This window comes from Trachymyrmex cornetzi, unplaced genomic scaffold (genome assembly GCF_001594075.2).
Source record: "Trachymyrmex cornetzi isolate Tcor2-1 unplaced genomic scaffold, Tcor1.1 scaffold823, whole genome shotgun sequence".
NCBI classification, from domain to species: Eukaryota; Metazoa; Arthropoda; class Insecta; order Hymenoptera; family Formicidae; genus Trachymyrmex; species Trachymyrmex cornetzi.
In genome coordinates this window covers 78,678-101,758 of record NW_017300162.1, presented here as the reverse complement: position 1 = coordinate 101,758, position 23,081 = coordinate 78,678, and the positions used below count along the sequence as shown (strand labels likewise).

At 36.8% G+C, this 23,081-nt stretch overlaps 2 protein-coding genes across 2 annotated transcripts in view; one reads left to right on the top strand and one right to left on the bottom strand.

The window, feature by feature from the left end:
- LOC108768700 (LIM/homeobox protein Lhx9) overlaps positions 1 to 21,826 on the bottom strand; it is a 131,637-nt gene extending 109,811 nt beyond the window's left edge. Inside the window, exons 1-3 of the mRNA XM_018519229.1 lie at positions 21,766 to 21,826; positions 3,229 to 3,520; positions 2,168 to 2,579 (exon numbers count right to left, since the gene is read on the bottom strand). Of these exons, the coding sequence (XP_018374731.1) occupies positions 2,168 to 2,579; positions 3,229 to 3,520; positions 21,766 to 21,813 (752 nt within the window). The 5' untranslated portion in view covers positions 21,814 to 21,826. The remainder of the gene's footprint in view (positions 1 to 2,167; positions 2,580 to 3,228; positions 3,521 to 21,765) is intronic.
- Positions 21,827 to 22,418: 592 nt separating this feature from the next.
- On the top strand, positions 22,419 to 22,863 carry LOC108768694 (uncharacterized). Its single transcript, XM_018519223.1, has 2 exons — positions 22,419 to 22,499; positions 22,586 to 22,863. Exons 1-2 carry the CDS (start codon positions 22,424 to 22,426, stop codon positions 22,861 to 22,863), a joined length of 354 nt encoding a protein of 117 aa, XP_018374725.1. The 5' UTR covers positions 22,419 to 22,423.
- Positions 22,864 to 23,081: the final 218 nt, after the last annotated feature.

The following is a 23,081-nucleotide window of genomic DNA, read 5'->3' as shown; positions in this document are numbered from 1 at the left end:
TTTTCTGCAATTATCACGAAAGCCAGCGACTTCTGAGGACAAATGTTGTCAAAGACGTCATTTTGACGTCAAAATGACGACAAGTGACATCAGCTTGCTTCCTACACTACGTTAGGTAAAAGACGTTATCGCACGTTCCATCAAGCGATCTGAAAACTGAAAACTTGACGATTGATGAATTGCTGGTAATTGACGTGGCTCGAGAGGTCATTCGAAAGCGGGTGAGGCCGATGCACATGTTGCACGTCCGCCGTTCGCGAAATGCAGATCGGCGGTGATTTACTTATCAACAATCGACGCTCCGCCGGAGGTAAATGGTCGAGTCGTGACCATTAGTTCGTGAATCACGGTACGTATGGGCCCCGGCCCCGTACCTACGAAGCGACAACGCGCGCGAATCGACACCGTGTGAGGCCCGACTGGGATCCCGACACGACATCAGGCCCTCCGCTACGGCCCTGCAGAACGACGGCGACGCGAATGGCCGTCGATGAATTACAAGAATGATTTTACCAGAGTTTATCCATTGAACTCCTATACGACGAATTAAATAAGTTACTTCCACTGTGGCTCTACTTTTATAAATATAAGCTACCCGGAAAAAACTGTTTGGTTGAATTAATTGGAATTCTGGTGGAAACTGAACGATCCAGAATTTTAGTTAGATTTCTGATTAAATCTATTAAAATTCTAGTTGAAATAACCAACATTCAGTAGATCCAGAAATCTAATAGACTTAACCAGAAATCTGGATCGTTCATTTTCCACCAGAATTCCAGTTAGTTCAATCAAACATTTTTTTTTCCGTGTAGAGTTTCGGGATTTAGCTAATCATCTATTTTATTTCCGAAAGAAGTTGCGTGTACAAATCCCAAAATCACCAGATGTCCTTTTAAGAGCAGATATTTTTTTTAATATTCTAAGACGAATAATTCTAACACGGAAATGTCGAAACTACAATAGATTTTAAATTATTAGCTAATAAAGTTCACGAATCATAGAGCTGATATTTCACACGCTCAAACGTTGTGTTGTGACAAGTAGGAAAAGTGATATGACGAATCCATTTATCAACGTCGAGATTTTTATACGATATTAAAAAAAATGTTTCAAAATTTTTTCCGCTGCTGTTGCAAGTATACGATTTATAAATTGAATTAGTATCTTAATCGTACTGCAAATGTAGGTGACTTGGGACAGTGTAGGTAACTTGGGACAGCATGTATTTTTGTTAAATTCAATCTTGGATTCCATCCATGAGTCCCTAAAGGAAACGTAAAACTTAAACTTCCTTTAGAAACTCATGGATGGATTCCATGATTGAATTTAACGAAAATACATGATGTCCCATGTCACCCACGTTTGTGATACTCCTTGCAAGAAGGTTTTTACGGAAAATCCGAAAATTCCCAGGAGATTCCAAAGTTTCGAGAATGTACCGAGAATTACGTATTTCTCAGAGCGAAACAGCCTCGACGAAGAGCTCGCTCAAAAATTGCGCTCCACATTATCCTCCGTAATGCGGCTCTGTCAGTGCAATTTGTAGGTAGTTGCGAGCATTCGTAACGACCGAAATCACAGGTGCACGCTCGCGGAGAAACGGCAGTTACGTAACAGGCGACGCGACTCTTTTTCAGCGCGGCTCTTCAAATCGGCCCTGGAAATCGGTAGAAATTACTTCGCGCTTGACTTGCTCGCGTGAGCGGTGCCGGCTATTCTCGGCGACTTCGTAACAAGCCGCGGCCTCGTCCCATCGAAAATAGGACGAAATCGCTCAGCAGTCGCGGACATCAATAAGATCGTCCACGTTGGAGAAATCAAGATTCTCTCCACAAGTGTCGAGCCTCTCTTACGCGAAGGTATTCAGCGATCCTTAAGTTAAGAGGTCTTCTTCGAGCCTGGAGTGCAATTGCGAGCACGTTAAATAGCAACTTCGTATCTTCTTCTAGTATTTGAATCACTGATTCACACGTCTCTTTTTGCGTCGCATTTTTATTTTACTATCAAACGCCGCTTTGCGCCAATCTCGCCCACAACTAACATCGGCATTTTTTAAAATTTTCTTCCTTTTTCGACGTCATAGATAAAAGAACTATAATCACGCTAAAGTAGGCTTACTTCGTCTAGAATGTCTAGATTGTTAATGCAAATCCAAGTGTTCGCTCACCGATAGTAGTCCTTCTTGCAGTAGATATTGCCGTCTCTGCTGAAGCAGGTGACCTCCCCGTCGAGACCCTGACGACAGTGCGAGCACTGGAGGCACGCAGCGTGCCACCTCTTGTCGACTGCTTGGAGGTAGAACCTATCTGATATTTTGAGACCGCATCCCGCGCAAACCACATTCCCCGGAACGTCTTCGCATTGCGAGGGCGGCGTAGGCGGCGGTTCCAGCTTCGGGATGGCGTGCAAGTGGTCCGTCGTGGTTTGTTGTTCCTGGGAGTGCGCCTGCGGATGCAGATGGGGATGATGGTGGTGATGATGGTGGTGATGATGATGGTGATGCGCTGTCTGCGATGGCATGCTTAGATCATTGGCGTTCTCGAAGTTTCCACCACTGCCCCTGTATTCTTGCCCGCCTGCTGAGAAATACAGTAAAAGCCCTCTTCAATAATTCACGCTTCCATTCGTTAACGTTATCCCAGATAGCACATTATATTCTGAGAATATTCTGAGAATATACTAAAAAGATCACGTCTGATATTCGTATGATATTCCTATGTCCGCGGGAACATTGTTCGCAGTACATCCTCAGAATATCGAGATGAATTTCGAAAATTTTTCTTAAGAGTGTGTAAGAAATATCTATTAAAAATAATATTCTGTTAACGAAGAACATTATTTTTAATAGATATTTCTTACATACTCTTAAGAAAAATTTTCGAAATTCGCCTCGATATTCTGAGGATATACTGCGAACAATGTTGCTGCGGACATAGGAATATCGTACGAATATCAGACGTGACCTTTTTAGTATATTCTCAGAATATAATGTGCTATCTGGGATTAACACCTTATATTACAAAGCACTTCATAAACTAACTGATTCTGATATCTCTACCGCGCGATTCAAAAGATTCAAAAGATTACTCTAAAGATTAAGTTGAAAGTTTCAAAGGATAACGTATTTCAAAATATGGATAATTGTATCAATCAATTCTCGAGCCCAACCATCTTAATGGATTCTGACATCCTTCGCCTGACTCTTCGATAGATGTAAGATAATCGTACCTCCGGGTGAATCGTAATCCCTCGACTCATAAGGGGTGGTCGAGCCGTCGTAACAGTTGTTGTTGGTGCCACAGTGGGTCTGATGCAGGGGCGTATGATGGGACCCGTGGTGATGGGCAGCAGGAGGACTGCACGGTAGAGTGGTAGGTCGTGCAGCATCGCCCATCGACGCGGGAAGGCAAGGACTCAGATCCCTCGCCTGGTCCACCGCACCGGGCCCCACCGTGCTACCGGGTCCCCCCTGGCGCCCCACAGCCAAGCCGCTGCCACGCTCCTGCGAGCTGGGCGGCTGCTGGAACAAATCGATGTATCGACACTTTAGTTAGCGCATCGAATCGACGGTGTCCCTGTGTGTGTTTTGTCATGCAAAAGGTGAAGCCGTAATATGAGTATGAGACGTTATATTCGGAGAAAAACCCGTATTAATTGTGACTTGTCATTTTTCTTGAAATTGAGAACCAATAAAAAGTCCCTCTCACATGTAGTATCCCTTATCGGGAATTTATAAATAAAAATAGCATTATTCTTATTATTACTTATTAAGTATTTTATGACTTTGAGCGAGTGAGATGTATAATTCAGAAAATGGCTATTAAAGGAAATTATAATTAATAGAAAATCGTAAGATAAAAAATTATCAGTAATATAAAACGATTGAGACAAAAACAGAAAATGTCAAAATACACGAATGAACGTAGAAATGAAAAGAAAAATAACAGATGGCATGAAATGCAAGTAAGAACAAAAAAGAAGAGGACGTATAGGAATTTAACGGAAGAATTAAGACATCATAAAAATAAGGCAATTAACGGAGTAAAAATATTAAGACAGTTAGAAAGACTGAAAGACGAAAAGGATCAACGAATTAAAGGGACCAACAAGACCAAAGAAGAAGAGGAAGCCGAGTAAGGTAAAAGGATATAAAGGACAAAGCGAGGACACGGCGAGGACAAGCAGGACCGATCGGACCGAACTCGCGAATGGAATGGAGGTGAAGTGACGACGGGTTGCAGCCGCCGCTGTCACCAGAGGGAAGAAATGCGCGGAGAGAAAGAGTAGCACACCAGCGATGGTAGTCGGTCGTCTGATGGATGTCGCAAGACACATAGCGCGCCCGCGCGCATGTGCGAGGCCCTATAAGGCACGAAGGCGGCCAATCCGATGGCAGCCACTGTGTATTTCAAGTGTTCGCAACATGCCCGCCGCTGATTGCGTAGATATAAATTGCAAACTCTCTCTCTCTCTCTTCCTTCTCTTTGTAAATATTGGATTATAACTCTGATTTTGCCACTCTTTGGCTATTATTGCTCTTGCGGATATTACAATTGAGACGAATTTTTGGCTATATACAAAAAATTTTGAATGCTGCCTTAAATTTGTATTAGTCAGACGACAAGAACACATTACTGTGTATTTTGACAAATTCTTTAAGATTCTCGGCAATAATATTTATGGGTATATAGCTTGAGTTTTTCTATTGTGCACTCTAAAAAGACGGTTTGCAAAGGATTTGAATTAGTGTGTCCGGTGAATACACCTAATATTCGAATAAATAAATAAAAAATGAATGAAAATACTCGTTTGAATACACTTATTTTTTATTCGTCAAGAAACGAATAAATACTTTTTCATTCCATTTGAATATTTTTTTAATATGATTACGAATATTTTCGTTTCGTATTCACTTTTACTCTGTATTATCCGTACAAAGCTTGCAAGCCTGCAAGAAAAAAACAAATCAATGGCTACGATTACACCGTGTGCTTAGTTCGCGATCTATACGATCCTACACGAAATGCATCCTTGTTTAACGTATAGGTTAAACAAAGAGACATTTTTATTGGAAATAAATAATATATCTCGGAATTTAATGGCCATAGACCATAATGAAGGACCTGTCCAAGATATCTTATAAAATGTTTATAACATTACTGTGATATAACCAGAATTATATTGGAATATGTATGGCGCTCTATCAAATAGATATTTATAAATAAAAAATGTATTTGCTTTCTAAAATATTTTTCAAAATTTCTAAGTTTCCTTCATAAAATCTGAATATTACAATGACAAAAATAAATAAAATTAATTTTTTTTACTTAAAGTCATCACAGTACCGGTTATAGTTAAGGGGTAACAATTGCTTATTAGAGCTTTCTTTTTCAGTTTATATTTTGCTTGAATGAATATAAATACTCGTTAAATATTTATAATTTTTTTGTGAATAAATATTTTTTTTAATTCAAAATTTTGAATGAATATATGATTACATTTTTTTCATGTGAAAATTTTGAATAAATATAATTTGAAACTCAATTACAAATTTTTGTATTCATCGGGTACACTAATTTGAATATAGAACATCATGGGACCAAAGTGCACAACTGTTATCATTGTCTCCAATCGAATGTTTCAAGTGATTTTTTAAATGTCATGCATTGGCCCTGGAATTATTCTAAGGTATTCAAATTTCTACCCTATTATATATATATATTTATATATGTATATATATATATAATGTATTATAATATACTATATACATATATATATGTACATTGTGTGAGTATATGCATACATAATGTATTTACTTCTCTTAATACGTTCAACAGCGACAATTAGCGCCAACCGCTTGCATAACGCTAACAGTTAATTCTAAGACGGGAAGTCCCACAACATAAATATCCCAAAACTATCCTTAGCATCAGCTTCGGACAAATCGTAAAAATGTTTTTTTATGATTTGTGAAATTTCTAATGATTCTTGAACACGAACAAGTTTTCCTCAATAATCTTACATACCTTTCTAGTCAAGAAGTTTCATACGATTTAAAAATTTTCCAATAATCTTCCTTATCATTGTAGATCGAATAGAATCGAATAATAAAATTTTCTATCCCGCGGAGACTAATTTTTCAAAGATCTTTTTATTTTTAGATTGAGTAGGGTCAGTTCTGATCTTACAGAGATTTAATTAATAAATATTAAAGGCACTCTGTGCAGTATAACGGGAAGCAAAAGTTCACGTAGGGCGATTGTATCGCGTTAACCACCGCGCGAGACGTGATCAGAATCGCTAATTCCGACGCGGCTTTATTTAACCGTTGACTTTATTTCAGCAAGCTTTCGCAGCGCGACGTAATCTTTACGTGCACGCTGTTGATCCTTACGTAATGCGGATCGGCTCGGCGAAGGCATTGGAGGAATGCGCGTTCCTCCGAGTGTCTCCCGCATTGTCCTATCCCATAATGAACCGCCGTCGTGTGCGGTAACAGGCTCATTAAGCCGCGCCACGAATTATTTGCAAATCGATATCGCTCGTAATTTTGCGGAAATACCGATTCAGTCCGTCCCGCACGGAAACAAATTCAATTGCGGGCGTGACTCATCCTCAATTTTCACGATGCTACCGTGTGACGGAAAAGACAACAAAAATAGAAAAAAGATAACGAAACTGCGTCATCTTCGCACGCGATGTTTGCAAACGTCACTCGTAACTGGAGGAAGTAATCCAAATAATTCACGAAGTCCAAAATCAGGACACGAGATATTTTTCGGGTCCGTTTTCATAATATGTGGTTATCTAAGAATTAAAGGTTACCAAGAAATTCATCAATGAAATTCATTCATGAATTCCGTGGTAACCTTTAATCCTTAGGTAACCATCATATATTGTGAAAATGGGGCTTAGAGATGTTTTATAAAATATCTTTTAGACGTCTTTTAGAACAATTCTCGCAAAAGTGTCTTTTAAACGTCTTTTGGATGGCTATCTTAGGGCCTCTTTCACCAACACCGATTAACGCTAATCGATGATTAACTCAATCACCACGATTACCAATGTGAGAACTAAACACAGAAGAGGAAGAGAGAGGAGACGTTATGGTACCTTAAACTGCTGTTGGCATTTCTGCGAGTTAATCGTCGATTAATTTAACCAGAAGTTGGTGAAAGAGACTCTTAACCCTTACCATACTAATATGGGTAACTAGTGACCGAGCGATTCCTGTTCGTGCAAGTTTCTTTGAGTCTTTCGGTAATTACAAATTATACTACATTTTATTTTTCAAAATAAAGAGTCAATATTTATTCTAAAAAGTTGGAAGTATGTTGGTGTGAATTTTTAGAGATTTTTTGAATTATTTTGAAGAGGTGAGAGAAAAAACGAAGAGATTTGAAGTAACCCTTGATAGTATGGATGAGGCACCAAATTGTAGATGGTATGTTAATTTGAAGAATTTTTTGTTCAAATTGTTTACTGGAGACAATTTTGAAAGATCTGAAAGATTGAATGGAAATAATGCCGATCCCGCGACTCGTCTGAGAGGTTCCGCGTCTCCCGCGACTCGGCATGGGACAATATTACGGGAAAAGGCAGGGTCGACGTGATCGGCCGATAAATTTCTCACGAGAGCCGGCGGTCGAGCGCGATCGATCCTCTCGAGATCCTTATCCATCTCGAGAGCGGTCCGGCAACGTGTTCTCGCAGACTGCAAACAGACTTTCACCCGGCGGCAGAGCTTGCACAAGAGCAAGGCGTGCGTCCACCTTCCCTCTCCTTTTCTTTTCCTCCCCCTTTTTTTAATCCTCTCCCTTTTTCTACTCGCCTCATTTTCGCGAAACCGCGGAGTAAATAATACGCGCGCGCGCGGAATCCGCGGTCACGAGATGCCGGCACGGAAACGAGTAGAATGCCGTCAGAAATGTCGCTCCGGCTGCCGGCAGAAACCGCGTCCTACCGTTTCGTATACCTGCGCGAATCTGTTTGTGTTTCCTTTTTTTTTTTATTTCATTATGTATACTCGCGAGACCCGCGCGAGTGCCACTTCGCGACGGCCATGCGATAATTGAAAGAACAGTCGAGAGAGCACCCGTTTTACTGTTCCTGAGGATTCATAGCGAAAAAAGTGAAGAACAAAGTACTGTGTACTCGACGCAAACTATAAAACGATGCTACTTCAACATATTTTGAAAGTTGGATGTAAAAGAATGTTTTCACGTCATTTAATTCAATTCTCCTCAAACAGAATTACCGATCTTTTGTTACAGTATTATTTTTCACGTGAGAGATTCACGGGCCGTCTACAATGAGAGTAATATTGTGTAGTAAACTGTAAGCTGTAAAAAGTTGACCAATCAAAGTCGATCATTCTTCTCACATTCGACGGTGATTGGTCGATTTTTTATGATATACGACTTACTATACTTTCACGGGAAACACAATGGATATGGTAAGCTTTAAGCTGTAAGATATTGGCCAATCACAGTCAAATATGAGGAGAATAATCGATTATGATTGGTTGATTTCTTACTACAAGCTTAAAGCTTCTTACACTTTACTACCAACTGTGTTTTGAGACTTAGCATTCCAGATAGCATAAGGACGTCCATTGTACGTCCATTGGACATCCGTTTCTGGACATTGGGACATCCATAGGAAGTCCAAATTATGTCCGTCGAACGTCCTATGGACGTCCATGGGATGTACGTTTGTCACAACTTTGCACGTCCATAGGATGTCCGAACACATCCAATTTTGGACCTATTATGAATGTGTTATGGACTAATTTTGGACATCTTTTTCAGTTGAAGACCTTGCTGCAATATTAGTAATCACGTACTATATGATAATACGTGTTTATTGAAATATATGCTATACCATCCTCTGACTGTCTTATTTATATTCTCCGTTTTCACCAAATGTGAGTTAGTCCAATATTGCAGTAAGTGTGTCTTCAATTTTAAATTTGATTAAAAATATTTTAAAGTATTGGGTATTTCATAAAAATAAAAATTACAATTTTTTGAAATTAATTAATTTCATTTGGGTAATATTATTAATATGATATTATATAAGATATATAAAAAGTATGTTATTCAACACTTGGTGGTCCTTGGTTCGATAAATAATACGAACATAATAAAAATATAAAGAAAAACATTTAGTAAAAATAAAATCCAAATTCGGACATCCATAGGATGTTTTGAATAGGACATCCGTATTTGGACTTAAAACGGACGTCTTTGGGATGTCCAGTGCTATCTGGGATGGCACGCACAAAAACGTAAGCAGGTGTTATTTTTTTTATTGTGATTGGATGATTCGCTTACTGCTTATCTCTTATTATCTCACCTTTTTAATGTATTTCTAGCTTTAAGGCTAATTCAATGTGCTTTTTGTTTCCTGTTTCTTGCTGTTTGTCTCTGTTTGTCTCTTGCGTTTTTGATCAAGAAGAAACAGGAAACAAAAAGCACATTGTAGAATTAGCCTAAGTTTATGGCACACAAGAAATGTAAAGTCTTGAATACAATTAAGAGCATAACCAATAAGAACAAGAATAATAAGAATAACAGAAACCGTGCAATCTAATACACTGTTCCTGACAGGTCAAAATCTGTTTATTTTTGTCTCGATTTTTGTTTCCAATGCTTGTGCTTTTCATTGTGTTTAGTTCTGAAACACAGTAACTGTAGTAAGCTTTAAGATATTGACCAATCACAGTTGAATGTGAGAGAATAATCGACTATTATTACAATGAGAAAAAAATATAATCAATTTTAATAAATATTTAGTTCAGTACTGCCAACTAAACATTTACTTACAGTAAATAAATATTCGTTCAGTAAAAAAAATAATTGTTAAATCAAATTAACATTTCTTGTATCAAATAAATATATCTTTATATTTAATAAATATTCAGTTGACAGTATTCAACTAAATTTTTATTAAAATTGACTATATTTTTTTTCAGTGTGGATGATTTCTTACGGTTAAAGGCTTACTACACCTATTTATGTTTCTGGATTCTAGGCTTAAGGTGTAAGCAATAAATAAATAGGTCAGTCACGTAAAGCAATATACGTAACAAGTAATAACAAATCTAAAACATTCATTTACTTACTCCCCAAGTTCTTTGTACTATAGCCTTTACATTTCGAATATTGTTAACTTTATATAAAAAGCATAAAATAAAATGTAGAAACACATATGAGATAATTATATTTTTTATTAAAGGTTAAACGTTTATTTTTTAATTTTGACATTTTTAATTTTAAGTGCGTTTCAATGATGCAAATGTAAGTTATATAATTTTGTAGAAGTTCTATCGTTGTTATTCGAAGGAACATCCAACGATCCTGGGATATCTGGTCAACAACGGTCGGCGAAGAGCGTTAACAAACGTTGCGCAGCGACGGGGCTTGAAAAATGGAGCCGTCGCGCCGGTCGCAGGCGGTAATTTGTTTGAAAACGCGAGACCGAACGCGTTCCGACTACGGAAAAGCATGTACGATAACCTTACGTCACGACCTACCGAGATACAGCGTTATCGCAGTAAATTGTAACTCGGCTCTCTTTTTCACTGCTCAAAGCCCGAAGAAGAAGCCCGGAACGGCTGCGGCTGAGTCAGCGAAATTTCTTTCAGCATCGACAACGACGGCGACGGGTAAAAAATTATCGGGATGGCTCGTCCTCGATATTAATGGCGCAGCAACGTTGCTGATGTCGTCAGAGTTCTCCGTCTTTAACTCGAAACTTTATTATAGCATATAACAGATCCCAAATCACTGTTTGTATCGATGATTGAAAAGAAAAACGGTAGCTTTTGAAAATTTTACTTTTTTGACAATAAATGAAGACCCTTCTACTTTTTCCTTATACAGAAATACCCCTAAAAAGAATGCGATACAAAATTCGGAATTCTCGAACGTTGTTTAACGTAAATTTATGTTACGCTTTAATAAGTAAATAACAATTATATATTTATATATATTACGCAAAAGGGAAGTATCGTATTAACATTTTGAATCGTCAATCTCATCTATAATGATAATCTTTGCGAATTCTTTATAATCCTCCTTTATGCTTTTAAAGCACGCGCCAATTACTGTTCAGTCTTGAAACGTTTATTCGTTTGATCTTTTCGATCGGTAAGAAATCTTGACCCTTTTAATATTGAACTACTTTAACGCTAAAAGGACCAAGATTTCTTATTCACTAAAAGGATCAAACGAATAAATTATTATGAAAATAACGTGTGATGAAATATTTCATCAATACAAAGGCTATATAATTACTGAAAAGTCAAAGCCTTTCAGAATTCTATCATTTACACAAAAAATGAAACATTAATCTAAAAAATAGAAACGATCAGTAATGATGGTTCGGTACTTTTAGTGTTAATACCCGAAGCTAGAAATACATGAAAATTTAGATTAATAATTAATTTCATATTATTAATATTAATAAGAGGATCATCTCATAAACCTCGAGAAATACATTCAATATATTATAAGATCGCGAATAACAGTCTATTTTTCGTATTCGTGATCAAATAAACGTCCGATTGTTCTGTTGCGTCCTGTTATCTCCGACGGAGAGAAGAGATCTATGATTTTCCCTTTTATAACATAAAAGGTCTTCAAGATGCAAGAAGAAAATTTTCTTCGCTAGGCCTCTCTGGCAAAAAAGCCAGTGAATTCTCGAGGAAAGCGTTAAAACCGAAGTGTGCACTACGTTTTGCTGTTCGGTAGTCTCATTCACGCGCAGAGCAGCACGTGTGCTGGTGACGCGCGTATCAGCTTCCCTTGCTCGGCCAACGATAGCGATAACAATAAACAGCCTCGTCCATCGCGCCGACCGCGGTTTTCTCTCCTCTCTTTCTCTCTCTCTTTCTCTTAAAACGCGTGGGCGACGCTTAACACCGCGGAGAGCCGATAAACTGCCCGGCTATCTGCACTTCTCCGCTTTGCCGTTGCGGGCTACCAATCGGCCGAACTAAAGAGAGTTTATTCGGGAATGCCGAATGGCCAGAAATATTGGATGGCGTGCTACCGTACTCGACTATACAGGGTGTCACAAAATCACTCTCTCGATCGAAGGTATCAGAGATCAAGGGAGGAAAAAGCTACCTGTTAAGCCTATTTTACAATCGCTTGAACGTAGTTGTGTGTGATTGTAAAAATTCACCTATCGCAGCCGAATTCGAGAAGAATATTCAACTGCGATGGATCGATTCTTACACCTACGCTTAGACTTATACAATTGTAGGATAGGATTTATATTTCAGCGTCCAGATGACAAATCTCACGACGTCCGAATTTCATGCTCAAATAACAACTCTTATGTAATGTGTGATAAAACTTTCGACACTTATTATTCATTTCTAGCGTCTCCCCAAACTCTTATGTCACTATTCGTTGATTTACCGAAACGTTTACGATACGCGTGAATTTATTTATAAGCAACGACTAATTAGAAGATTGTGCTAAACACATGATAAATAAAATAATCTCAGCGCCACTTAATGCGCGTCGTAGGAGTCCAATTCATCCCGGATTTCGGCGAATACATGGGCTGCGTGCTCGCAGGTGATCCTCCTTTGATGCTATTTCTTCAGCAAATTAAGCGAGAAGCGTTGTCCTTCTAGAACGGTGACGTATATACGTCGCAAATTAGCCGGATCGTTGATTCGCACCACATCGTGCTCCACTTTAAAGCGTATTATTAGATCGCCCTGAAGAGTATCAATGGTACAACGCGCAAGTGTAGTTTTATGCATTGCTAATTTTATTCGCGAAATATTCTGAACTGAGAATCAATTGACAGCTCCGGCGTATGAATAGATTGCACACTTATCAGACGGCCCATAAATTAACTTCACGTTGAAGTAACTTATCGTTGAGAGTCCGTTTTCCAGTTTCCTTCTATATGTGCAGTAATCGGAAATCCATCGCTAAAAACTCATGTATACCTATCGTTAAATTCATAATGTCAAATTATACTCAATTTGAGTTATTTTCAATCATTTCTATAAGTCGCCACTGCTCCTACAATAAGTTGTTAATTCAACTAATACAATGGAATTAAACAGTTTATAACTCAAGGAAATATAATAAGTAATTATAAGGTTCCGTATGTATAAAACAATATGACAATTAAAAAGGGCATAGAACCAATATTTAAACAAACAAATTTAATTAAATTAGAATCATAAAGTTAACAAACGTTTCGACTCCGATCGGGTCATTTTCAATATTACAAAGATAAATAATAAATAAAAGTACAACTATACAATGTTAAATAAATAGAAAGACCATAACTATAACAATTCATTAAATTGCCAGCAAATTCTTGTCTTTACTATATAAAAAATATACTTAATCTTTAATTACAGTTACAACATCTTAAATAAAAATAAATATAATTAAATAATAACATTTCATAAAATCACAAGCGTAATCTTGTCGTTGAAATAAAAAGCGTAAGTTGTCCATTTGATATTTTAATCTAAGTTGCGAATGAAATCGTATCTTGTCGGTGAGATATAATTACACAATAATGTGTCAGTGAAATATAAAAAAATCCAATAATGCGTCAGTGAGATGTAAAAAATCCAGAAATGTGTTATAATTTTGCGTTGTAACTACATGTTGTAACTTTAAAATATTTTGCACTGATGTACGCGACACACTCTCGATCAAGTCAAATAATGTAACGTAACGGTAGAATGTCAGGAGAGGACAAGAAATCCTGACAAAATTAAGAAATGGAAAGGGAATGTATCATGTTAGTATATGTGTCAGGCAATGACTCTGTATCCGTTTGTCTGTTTATACCGTGTGTTTGCTTTTTAATGTGAACCATCTCAGAAATTAATCTTTTTCTATAAGAAGGTTCTTTATCTAATATTTTCACGCTATTCAATTTAAATCGTGATTCGTTTCAATTCTGTGATTCGTTATTACAGATGGAGATTTTGATAATTTGTCAGAAACATGTTCATGTACTCTTGTTTTTAATTGTCTCTTCGTTTGGCCTACTCAAGGAAACATGTTAAATTTAAATCGAATTTAGTTCAATTACTTAAAAAATAGCTATAAAGATGGATTAATTTACACTTTGACACATGGAAGTTATAAAAATAATAAAACGTTATTTTTTTAACTCAAGGGATTGAGTTGTTATTGCTCCTTTGGTGTAGAGTTCCGATTATGTTATGGTACACATATATAATTTTATATGTGGACTTTCAATAGAACGACAACGAATCGAAATTCTCGTGAGAGCAAATATGCAATTTATGCAATAATTTTCAATTATGCATCTGTTTAATCTATATCGAACTGTCGTTGCTCTTTGTTTGCTCCTCATCCTCATTCGCAGTTAGTAAAAATGGCTGCGAGCGCTGCATAAATCACGAACGAGAGCGATGGATACATAAATCAACGGCTGTATTTTCAAAGCTCACAGCGGCCAAAACATGAGGTCTGAAAAATAGTCAGTTGGCCAGTCTCGCGAGGTTTAAACTCGTTCCTCTTCCTCTCTTCCCTCCCTCTCCCTCCACTCCCGATTGCCCTGATAAACGGAGTTCTGTTAACACGCTGGAGGAGCGGCGGGTGTCGCATGCCAGGGAGGCCAAGAATCGCGACCTGACCCCGAGAGATTAGCGGTCCCCCTTCGAATGGGCATCATCCTGCTTCTCGCATTCCGCGAGAATCGCCCGGCAGCTAGGGATGCTTATATCAATTCAATTATTATGTTTAACGGTACCGGACGCGCGCGCGAGCGCAAGCTTTTCGGATTACTTCGCTGGCAAGTTGAACGAAAATTAAACGAAAGTTACAACAAAATAATAACATCTCCAGGACTTGATAATGATAATGTTAAAAATTTGTTTTCAATAAATACAATCCTATAAAACATAGAAAATAGTACTTCTGCTAGATCAAGATGTGCTTGCGGTAAAGAGGAAGATGCGAGTTTAGAATTATCCTCTAGTTCTTAACTGGTGCCACTCTCATTTTGTCACGTACTTATAATTCAATTGGGAATTGCAAAAAATACTGCACGAAAATGAACATATTATATTATAACAATTTCTTTAATCAAAACGTCAGACATTAAGGCCTGATTTTTTATTTTCTAGTTAACTTGAGGTCAGGTTCAACTCTGTGTTTTATCCAATGGGCTTCATCTATGATGCTGTCATAGCTGATGTCTATTGGATGAAACATCAGGTTAAGTTTAACAAGTTAACCAGATAATGAAAAATTGGGCCTAAGAAATATATCGGTAACAAGCAAATATATGTATCTTCATATTAATTAAAATTTTCTAGCACAACAAAGTAAAAGAAACCTAAAGTCGCACTGAGGCCTAGTTTTTCATTACCTCGTTAACTTATGGTTTAGATTTAATCTCACTTAACTTAATGATAATGTAAAAATTGTGTTTTACTGGATAGATTACTAAACTAATAATTTGTAATTTAAAAGTTACTCACAAAACCATCAATTAATAATTAGTGATTAATTGTAACTAAAAAAATACAATTTTTATGTTACTATCACACGGAGAGAATTTACTTTTAGAATTTACTCTGAAAATGTGGTAGTTATGGTGCAATATAATATTTAAAAAATTTTTACCATGCACTTCAGTAAAATTAATCAAACGTATTTTATTGTAGTTTTATTAAATGAGAGAGAATTACATAAAATTCTAAGAAAAAATTCTCTCCGTGCAGATTAAACCTAATCACAAAATAACCAAAAAATGAAAAATCGGGTCTCAAAGTGCAACAATAAGGGATTCGCACAATGTTATATCCATATATACATTCAATAAACTGTTGAGTTTATTAAAGTTAAGTGTCTTCGCTATCAACAGCAGATTTGCGTGCGGTTCATCGACGCTATTCAATGCGCGCTTGCATGCTAAATGATTTCGACACGCAAACATCGTGGCCTCGAAATTTGGCTTCTCTCTGATCAAGGTAAATTAAGTGCGTGACATGACATGACAATCGACGAGAAAGAACCGCGCGATAATCATATTAAGTCTTTCACAGCCGCAAAAAGTTTTTAATCTTTAGAACAGTAAAAATTTCCTGACGCCATGGCGCAGACATCAAATTAAATTAAATCTTTTTTAAGATGTAAATTTGAGCAAATTGATTTATTAAAAAATAAAATTACGTGTTCCTTGAAACTCAACCGATCGTTAATATCAATATTATCGCCCTTGAATTTTAAATCATTTATTAAAACGAAATTATTTTTTTCAGTTTATTATATTTTCATGCGATATTATTAATCAATGCCGAATAACTTATATATTTCCGTCGTAGCATCGCGACGGTGTCGTCACATCATGTTTTTCGTCTCTCACATTATCGAAATCGATTTCCATCGAAACCGCATCAGACAGAGAAATTCTATTCCGTCGGAAAATTAAGTGAACCATAAACGTCATAGAAGTGCAATGCGCAAGATATAGATCAATGTTATTAATAAACTGTCCGACATGAATTTTACACCTGCATGAAAAGAAGTGATCTCTTAGATCCCTCTTAGATTCTTTGTCGCTGGAGACGAATCCGTTAATAAAATTACTCTATCATATCACATTTTTTTAAATTGTATTTAAAAGTGATTTCTTCCGAAAGTGGCATTTCTGGATGCTTTTTAATTAATAAAATGAGTTCGCGCGTAGTTATTTTTATAGACAAATTAAGAGAAAAGAAGGTTAGATCCACAAATATAACTCTTTGAAGATGATAATGGTTCGTTTATGCAATTTGAATAATCACCTGCTTCGAGATTTAAAAGTGATAGTTGAAGAGCAACTCTCTATAAACTAAAGGAATATCACGAAATTACATAATATTGGGAATGAAAAAAATGAGTCTGTCAGATATGAGAAATGCGTCGATGATAACGTAAAGAATTGTTGACATTCGTTGAGTGCATCGTCGAATGAAACATTTCTCTCTGCGACACCCCGTATATCCATTTCTGAAATAAATGATAACGTCAACAACAAGTGCAGCATGAAGCCGGCCAGGTTGGGGTTTCGAGTGCAAAGTTAAACGTCGAGCGTTTGGCCGCGACGACGACGACTACCACGACGGTAGTCGTGGCTCGCAGGGAGGGTAGGAGGGGTGAGAAAGGGTGACGGATATAATCTCGGAGCGTATAATAAATTACACTTGTCACAAACGCGCGCGCTATCGTAGCCAGACACGTTCGCAGCAAGATGGCCTTTTATCTCATCGAAGCTACGTTGATCGTCCCCTCTCACTTTCTCTCCTACCGTCGCAAGCGGACGTCCTCGGAAAAATAGCGACGTTCGCGCTGTGAGACTAAACGACGCCAAATCGAACGATATCGCTGATAAACGATGCGCTTTCCCGGAAGAAACGGAAATTAGTTCTTCCGATCCGCGAACTTTTGTTAGCGTCTGCGAAATGTTGAATGGACATATATGTACAAAATATGCGTATTATTCGTTCTCTCTTTCTCCCTTTTTGAAGCTCATGAAACACATTTATTATTATACAAGACCAAAAAGATATCTTACATCTTAAATGTCAAGTTTAAGAAGAATCGTATTTCTACTTAAGTTACATATATCGAACAAAAACTATATTTAAATCGAGATATAACTTATGCATAATGTAAGCTCAAAACCAGTCCTTGCAACTCTCATATTTCGGTCTTGATTAATGGCTAATGAAAATGCATAAATTCATTCAACTAATTTAAATCTAAATTAGTTTTACTTATTAATTTAATTTGGTTTATACAAGTTTAATAAATATAAATAAATCTATTGATTTGCTTTTGTGTAATACCATAATACGAATTTATTTATACTGTAAAATTTTTTTTTAAAAAAAGGATGTTATGAAAAATTTAAAACATATATAATATGAAACTTTATATTGTAATTTTTTATGTTAATGAATTCTTATTAAGATGGAATTAGGCAGAAAATATTCCTGTAAATTTTCCTGGCAACACAGATAATAATCTCCACTAAAACAGCCTTGAGTATCGTTTTTGGTGTGTACTTTCGAAAACTTTACATCTCTCTCTCTCTCTCTCTCTCTCTCTCTCTCTCTCTCTCTCTCCAAAAATCAAATTTAAATTTTAAAACGCACAATATATTTATATAACTTTAATTTAGGCTTTAAAATTCCATTTAGTTGTTTCAATAGAACATTATAATATATATATAGCATATAATTATTAAAAATGAATAATTCGTGGGGGGGGGAAGACTTTCGAGAAAACATACAAGTATTTTTTATATAAATGTATTTGTTTGGATGTTTCTTTTATTAAACATTAATTATTGATGACTCATATTGAAATTTATACGAAAAAAATCTTAATTTCCTTTAGCAATGTTATTTTACGCTTCTCCCATTGGTGTACGCGTGATTAACGCGTCAGTTTAATTAATCGACGACACGGGACAATCAATTACGTTTGTTTACAAGCAGTACTCGTTACTTACGACGGCCTCGACCGGTTGATTAAGAGCAAATTAATGTTACTCGAAGGTGGACCATGTTATCACACCTGGCCATGTAATCCTGTTACTTCAGAATAATTATCGTCTGTCGAGTTTTCACATTAGCTCACTTAATCGTTAGCAATCACAGTTTTGTGTTCAAAACGATCAAGTATAAGACATTTTTAATACTATGAAAAATTTTCAAAAGATTATTGATTGTAGTTTGACAGAATTTTATTCGGTATTTCTGAGAACATTCCAATATAAAAATCTAATACCCAAAAAAAAATCTAATTATAAAGTGAAATTTCCGGTAACCTCATATTCTAAGTAGAAACTTTTACCGAAAGAGTATTCCTCTTCCAATGCACTGGACTATTCATCAAAAATGTATTGGAGATTATTCTAACAGTTTTCCTCTTGTATGAAGAGGAATATATTTACTGAAAGCGGAGTGCCCTCTTACAAGTAAATTATATTAGGAACACACAGCAAGAGTTTTACTGCAGATGGAAAACAAAAGTACTCTAACTGTAAAAATATTGTGCTTAACATATTATCCTCTTGATTTCAGAAGATTCCTCCTGAGGCCGTATATAAGAATAAAATCCTCTAAGATTTAGCGGTTTCTGCTAATATTAAAATTATTTTTTTTTTTTGGTTGAATACGTAATTGTTTATGATCAGTCTTATTCCTCTATTTGCGATTTTATTCTTTAATCTCAAAAAGCTTGATAATATTGATATTAATTAACGAGTATCTGTTGGCGGGTTGATTGACGAACCATATCAAATTTTCGCAGAAGATAAGATCAATCATTTTGCGTATTCATCACAGGCACAGTATGATACGCACCTTATGACCTTTGGATAATCTTTCCAAATGTCAATCTCCGATATAGTTATGCTTTAAATTCTACTTCCCAACTAGAAGATATGTGCCAATTAATGATAAATATATAAATAATTCAGTATATATATCAAACGTAAAACGTAAACCTATTTTAATAGTTCAAAAAGTTAGTGATTAAAGTCGTGAAGATTTATCTTCTCAAAGTAACAGATTCGTTTGTATTTATTGCATTCCTCACAATTTTTATGTAAATTAACATTTCACACTAATATAATCGACAAAAACTTTAATTTAAATCGTAACTTATTGCAAAAAGATTTGTAGGTACCTATTAATATAGAAGTATCTCCTAACATTGATGACATATCGTTTAAAATAATACTACAAACTTTGTCAATTTATATAATTTCTGTAGTTTATTAATTACAAAGTGTTTACGAAATAAAATCTAAGACATTTTATGGTCGTTTGCTTTGAAGAACGCCCGTCGCACGTTTCGGAATCGTATCTGTGCGAGCTAAGTCCAACTTGTTCTGTTCTGTCATATTTTCTTTATGATTCTTCAACACTGCAGCGACAAAGTTCATAAAGTTTGTAGTAAACCGTAGAATAAACTGTTCGGTGAATACATTTAAAATAAAACTAAATACAATTTGAAACGCGTAAATCCCAGAATTAATAAAACACCCGAAGAATATGAATTTAATCCTAATGTAATTAGAAAAAATAAAAAATCCCGATAGCGTCGGCTCTTGTTCTAAATAACAGCAGTGCTAAATAAGCTTTAAAAAAACGGTCCCTCAGAGTAAATATTGAACCACAAGATGCTTACAACAATTTTCTATGAAAATTACGATTGTAACTAGGAGGAAGTCAAAGTTCACATAGAACTTTTTTCTAAGAGGCCAAGGTTTAGTCATCTATATTGATGATAATAATGATGAAACCCTATAATCACGAAGTCAGAGAGATCACTTTTATATCTGCAAAGATTCTGTATTGTCATCGAAATCTACATTCTTTAAGCCAAGCTCGTATAAAATCATATATTCTCACTTGGAATGAAGACTGCAGTTCGGTATTGGCAAAGCTATCACGTAAAGCTGCAGATTTCATCGGCTAATCATATTTTCGGACAATATTCTACATTAACAGATTTTAAACATTGACGCTGTTTAAAAAATTGTGTAGACTTTCAATATAGATACATCATTCTGTAAAAGTGGTCATTTGACAAGTAATTTCATGTCAGTCGCGCACGCATTCTACTATGTGACAAAATAGAAAATATGCACAGGCTGTGTTATAAATATAGCTGACGGGAATTATAGAAGGAAGAGAAAACTATTAATATAAGACAAGAGAGAAATTTATCACTTTTACAAGTCGTGAGTGGCCATTACTTATACAAGTTTCTAGGCATAAATTTGTCTACGTATACATAGTTCAACTAATACAGAAACTATATAAATAATCTATTTTAAGCTTCTGTGCTATGCAAAGACATTTTGTAACTGATTGTGAATTAAGTAAATTTATTTCCCGACGTTTTCCCAAATGAATTTATATCCTTGCTTAAAAGTTTAAAAAGAAGTTATTAATTCGGAAAATTAGAGACACAAACAATTTATGAAGATTAGAAAATGTGCATTTGGAGTCAAAGTAAAAAGTTCCTTTATTGTATTGAACAATTTTTCTCTCAATTTTTTTTCCATTTTTTATAATTATTAGATAAAACTATAAAAAATATTCAATATATATATATATTACTTTCAATAACAAATTATACAAAAAATATATGAATATTTTCCATTCTTAAATAAACACTACTTAGTTATTACTTAAAGTAAAGCATACGTATAATTTGCATAACTTTGCATATTTAAAAATAGAAAGATAAAAAGATATATAGCAAAAAAACAGTCAATCTTACTCAGTCAGCTGTAGAACTCTAACAAAAAGTGCAATTGACATTGATTTTTAGACCTTCCTTGCCACGACAAAAATGTTAGCAGATAATTTAAATAAGTGTTTATTCTTCTGATATTTTTACAGCATTGTAAATAAGTTTTTATTTCATGACTCCTACATTCTCACAATGCATATCATCAAAAGTGACCCCGTGACGTTACACAAAACGAATCCTGATACTGGGATTGATTAAAATTATCAATTAAAGAGCAAGCTCTTAAAAGTTGGTTCATAAGTACTGGTAAAAATGTAAGCAGTTCGAGATTCACCATCTTGAATTCGATTAGGAGAAATGTTCGCGAAGATGCTATCGCAGATTCGCAATCTGAGCGAGGAGCTTCCGCCCCGGCGGGGTGTACCAGCTGGTGCAGAGCGCGGCCAATGGGCAACGCGGGCACAGGGATGACACTCACCCAGTGCATGCCGGTGGTAGGAGGGGCGCGCTCCTCATACACTCCCATCAGTGTGGCCGCTGTCGCGGGGTAGTTCCCGCTGAGGGTGCGCGACGCCGATGTTACTCGGGGGGGAGTCCCGAGGGGTCCGCTTGCCGATAACGCGGAGATGGCGTCCGCTGTGACTCGGGTCTTCTCTTCCTTCCACCTCTACTACGCTCGTCCACCCTCGTCCTCTCCTCTCTTACGTTATCCTCCCCCCGCAACACTCCCGATATCACGACACTAATGTGGGGGTTGAATCCCTCCTTGACACCTTTGAGAATAGTCGAGGGAGGAGCCCTCACGGGTGCATCTCGCGATTCTTTAACCAAGTCGACAACAGTCCACGAACAATCATACGCAAGTAACACCCATGTCACTTCACAGATTAGCACTGAAGTCCGTTACTATTATTACCGATATCATCGACAATCCAATTTGTACTTCGCGGTCCATACTCCATATCGCCCCGGCGCACTGCGACGAGCGACGATAAAAAAAAAATTAACCAAATTAATCGTTCGCGTACCCGCACTCAACCAATTCCCCCACTGATCACACTGATGAAGGATCACCCATTCGTAATTGTTCCTTTACTCCCGGAGGAACGTCCAGTATAGAGCGATCTTCCGGGACCATGTGCTCCGTGAAGAAACGCGACGACGAACGGAGCTTGATGCGCACGAGACGAGGGACGACTCTGCTGCGCCAAGGTAAGTCCGAACGGTTCCGACGAGCCGGAGCCGCGATACGGAGTGAGGGTACCGGCAAGGTCGAGTCCAGTCTCGGTGTTTGGCAGCGCCGCCTGGCGACGAAACTGAGATCAGCGGCAACGTCGCCAAGGGGGCGGACTCTGGCTTACGTGAGGCCACTCCCACGTCACCCCACTCGTTGCGCGATACGTGGGTTCCACCCCTTTTGCGTCTCGCGCGCTGTGAATGCCGTGATGAAGCGTTCACTCCCGACGAACGGGTTTGCTTCAGAAGGGCAGAAGGAAGACCAAGGGAGAAGGAAGCCGGCGCCGCTGTACCTCGCATTGTCGTAACCTCTAGGGTAATCATAAATTGTGCATGTTGAAATATTACAATATTTTTTCTTCCTCAACAAAAGGAAAAATGTTTCTTTTCCTCTGCTGAAAAACGCGAAATTTCTGATTAGTTGAAAGTTTCCTTCGGGATAAAATTTCGTCGACATTTTATAATGAATTTTTTGTATGACTGTATGCAAAGTTTATTATAGAAACCACATATTTTAAAAGCGAAATGAGATCTCGAATGTATCTCTCTACAGTAATA